The sequence below is a fragment of the Arachis ipaensis genome, chromosome B10 (assembly GCF_000816755.2).
Source record: "Arachis ipaensis cultivar K30076 chromosome B10, Araip1.1, whole genome shotgun sequence".
NCBI lineage: Eukaryota > Viridiplantae > Streptophyta > Magnoliopsida > Fabales > Fabaceae > Arachis > Arachis ipaensis.
This window is the reverse complement of record NC_029794.2, coordinates 34,375,632-34,379,420: the sequence shown is the minus strand read 5'-3', so window position 1 is coordinate 34,379,420 and position 3,789 is coordinate 34,375,632. Positions and strand designations below refer to the sequence as shown.

Below are 3,789 nucleotides of genomic sequence, written 5' to 3'. Positions count from 1 at the left end.
TTCCTTCTATATAATATGTATAAGCTTTAGAATTGTCGTAACCTTAGATTAACCTCTGTTTCTTTTTCTTTGATGCTATTTAGGTTATCTCATTGATATTACATAGCATGCTTGTTTGTGAGTGCCTTTTGGGATAATTGATTTATTAGGCTTTTGATATTGAGACTGATCACCCTGATATCGACTGTTTGGTGTAGACAGAAACCCTAATGGCTACTCGTGGATGAGGTTGTATGCGTTCACGAGGAGAGACTGGAAATGAACAACCGGACGATAACCATGCCAAGTTCATGGCGGCAATGGCTAATCTTGTGAATACCATGGAGGCGAATGCTGCTGACTCTGCAAACTGTGCAGAGGTTAGGTCAACCAATTGGAAATGGAAATGGGGATGGAAACGGGAATAATAATGGTGAAGGAAACGGTAATGACCTGGGAGGCGCTCCGATGACTTTGGCTTCATTCTGAAAGTTCACCCACCGACTTTCAGAGGTTCGAACAACCCTACTGAAGCGGACAATTGGTTCCGAGCTATGGAACGCGCACTACAAGCTCAGCATGTCCCAGCTAATCAATATGTAGAGTTTGTGGCCTATCAATTGTTAAAAGAGGCGCAACATTGCTGGCAAGGAGAGAGCCAGTTGCTGTGACTTCCGAATGCAGAGAATCCTTGGGATGTATTCCAGACAGCCTTCTACAAGAAATATTTTTCTGAAACAGTCAAAGAGGCGAGGGAATTTGAGCTTATGCAGCTGAAGCAAGGCTCTTTGTCTGTGGCGGACTACATTAGTCAATTTGAGGAGCTCTGTAGGTTCTCGAGGGTGTGTCAGGGTGCCCCAGAGACCTATGAGAGCTGGAAGTGTATTAAGTACCAAGGAGGCTTGAGGGATGCTATTATGACTGATGTGGCTCCTCTTGAGATCCGAATGTTTTCATAACTGGTGAACAAAGCTAGGGTGGTTGAGGAGTGTGCAAAGAAGGTAGCTTCGTCAAGGGACACTCGTGGAGGAAACAATAACCGTGGGCGAGGCAAATATTTTCAACTAAGGGCCCAAATATTCAAGAGAGGAGGATATGCACCTCAAGGTCAAGGAGGCTTCAAGAGGAACACTCATGATCAGTACCAGTATGCTAAAGGGAGAGAGAATCAAAGTAAGGTTTCTCTGGAATTAACTTGTGATCGTTGTAGATGTTTTCATCCAAATGACTCTTACAAGATTGGTATATGTGGTTGTTTCAACTGCGGATTGCCTGGTTACATTGCAAGAGATTGCACTCGTGGGAGGAAGACTCAGAATGCGGGCCAGAACCAACAAGGTCGGGTGTTTGCTGTGAACGCCCAGGATGCTGCAAAGGCAGATCCTCTGATTAGAGGTATATGCTTAATTGGTAATAAAACATTAATTGCATTATATGATACTGGAGCTTCGCATTCTTTTATTGCATTTGATAAAGTCGAGGAACTAGGATTGAAGGTGTCAGAATTAGCGTTTGATTTGCATGTGCATACCCCGTATCAGACAGTGGCGACTAGGTTGGGTTGTAAGCAAGTATGTTTCAAGCTTGAGAATAGAGAATTTATCTTTGACTTAATTTGTTTGCCAATGGTTGGGTTAGAGATGATTTTGGGGTTTGACTAGATGTCCAAGAATCGAGTTTTGTTGGATTGCTTTGAGCGATCTATTCAGTTTATGCCGGAAGGAGAAGGAGGAGCAGTAGTAGCTGAGGGTTATTACCTAAACTCTGTAATGGTGAATTGCAGTGGGGAAGAGTGTCAGGGTTATATATTGTTGGCTGCTAATGCTTTGGGTGACGCACAGAACTTAGATCGGATTTCAGTAGTTAGAGTCTTTCCAGAAGTATTACTGGAAGATATTCCTGAAGTCCCACCTCAAAGGAAAATTGAATTTGTGATTGACTTGGTGCCGGGAGCCAGACCAGTGTCGACTGCGCCGTATCGAATGGCTCTGATAGAGCTGGCTAAACTAAAGACTCAGTTGGAAGAGCTTCTGAACAAGAGGTTCATTCGACCGAGTGTATCCCCGCGGAGAGCACTAGTTTTATTGGTGAAGAAAAAGGACAGAGGAATGTAACTTTACGTGGATTACCGGCAGTTAAACAAAATAACTGTAAAAAATAAGTACCCGTTGCCTAGGATAAATGACTTCATGGATCAATTGCAAGGAGACGGAGTATTCTTAAAGATTGATTTAAGATTCAGTTACCATCAGATAAGGGTGAACGAAGATGACATTCTGAAAACTGCATTTAGGACGTGCTATGGACATTACGAGTTTGCGGTAATGTCCTTTGGGTTGACGAATGCACCTGCTGTGTTCATGGATTACATGAACAGAGTATTTCGTCCTTTTTTGGACAAATTCGTGGAGGTTTTCATAGACGACATTTTAGTTTACTCAAAGATGGAAGAAGAACATGAAGAGCACTTAAGAATTGTGTTGCAAATCCTGAAGGAGCAAAAATTGTATGCTAAGTTGTCCAATTCCGAATTTTGGAAGGCGAAAGTGAAGTTCTTGGGTCACGTGGTGAGTAAAATAGGAATAGTCGTAGATCCTTTGAAAGTTGAGGTGGTGATGGAATGGGAAAGACTGATGACGGTGACGAAGGTTAGGAGTTTCTTGGGTTTGGCTGGATATTACTGGAGATTCATTGAGAAATTTTTCCGGATTGCACTACCAATGACTAAGTTAACCCGGAAGGAGGTGCCATTTGTGTGGACGTCAGAGTGTGAGGAGAGTTTCCAAACCATGAAACAAAAGTTGACTTCAGCACCTATTTTAGTTTTGCCAGAACCGCATGAACCATTTGAAGTGTACTGTGATGCGTCACTGAAGGGTTTGGGTTGCGTATTAAGGCAACACCGGAACGTGGTGGCTTACGCATCGCGTCAGCTGAGACCGCTGACGTGGCGGAAATTGGCGAGTTAAGAAATTATTATAAGAGATATGTTGCAAGTACAGTTCTTAACCAACCAGAAATCCGCTTATCAATTTAGAAGGGTTGTCACAAAATTTAAATTAAAATACTGGGAGTATGAATCCTAGGTAATCTTCCAACGAGTTGCAGAGTGATATGCTATTTTATTAATCAGATGTTTTCAAAAATGGTTTGAGTTGAATAACAGGAAATTAAATTGGAGAATTTATGTAATTTTAAATAAAAACCTTGACTGGGAGTAGATTAGTTGGAAGCCCTATTCTTGTTGGAGTACTCTCAAGATTAATTGATAATTGAGGGTTGTTCTGTTTAGTTATCCCTTACTAGGTAAGGGAAAGTCAAGCAAGTTGGAAAGCTATTTCTATTCACAAGTTCCAATCCACTCAATTGAAAAGGATTGGTGTCAGTGACTAGATGGCAATCCAACAATAAACCCAATTACAATTTTTCTTTTAAGCATTCCAACTCAAGGTCATTCTTTTCAATCAACTCCTATCCAAGTTATGGAACTACTCGCTCATTGTAAATGTAGAATTCATAATATAGGAAAGAGAAATATAGAAAGACATGATAAATAATAATCAAAAGGATCAATTAGAAATAAAAATAGTTCTTGTATTAATAAATTCTAAAAATAATCCAATAATATTTCTGAGTAAACAAAGGACATGAAAGAGTAAGAGACAGGTAAAGAAAACAAACTAGAATGACGAAGTCTCGCTGAGGTAATAATTCTTCTCAATATCCCAATGCAAAAAGTAATAAAAATAAATCCTAAGAACTATGAATGTGCAGAGAGAAAACCTAGAGGAGGAGTAAAAACTAGATCTA

The 3,789-nt window shown here is 40.5% G+C and overlaps 1 protein-coding gene across 1 annotated transcript; it reads left to right on the top strand.

Moving 5' to 3' along the window:
• On the top strand, positions 331–3,499 carry LOC107620515. Its single transcript, XM_016322663.1, has 7 exons — positions 331–424; positions 721–868; positions 956–1,550; positions 1,641–1,996; positions 2,156–2,300; positions 2,391–2,867; positions 3,491–3,499. The coding sequence occupies exons 1-7, from the start codon at positions 331–333 to the stop codon at positions 3,497–3,499; spliced, it is 1,824 nt and encodes a 607-aa protein (XP_016178149.1).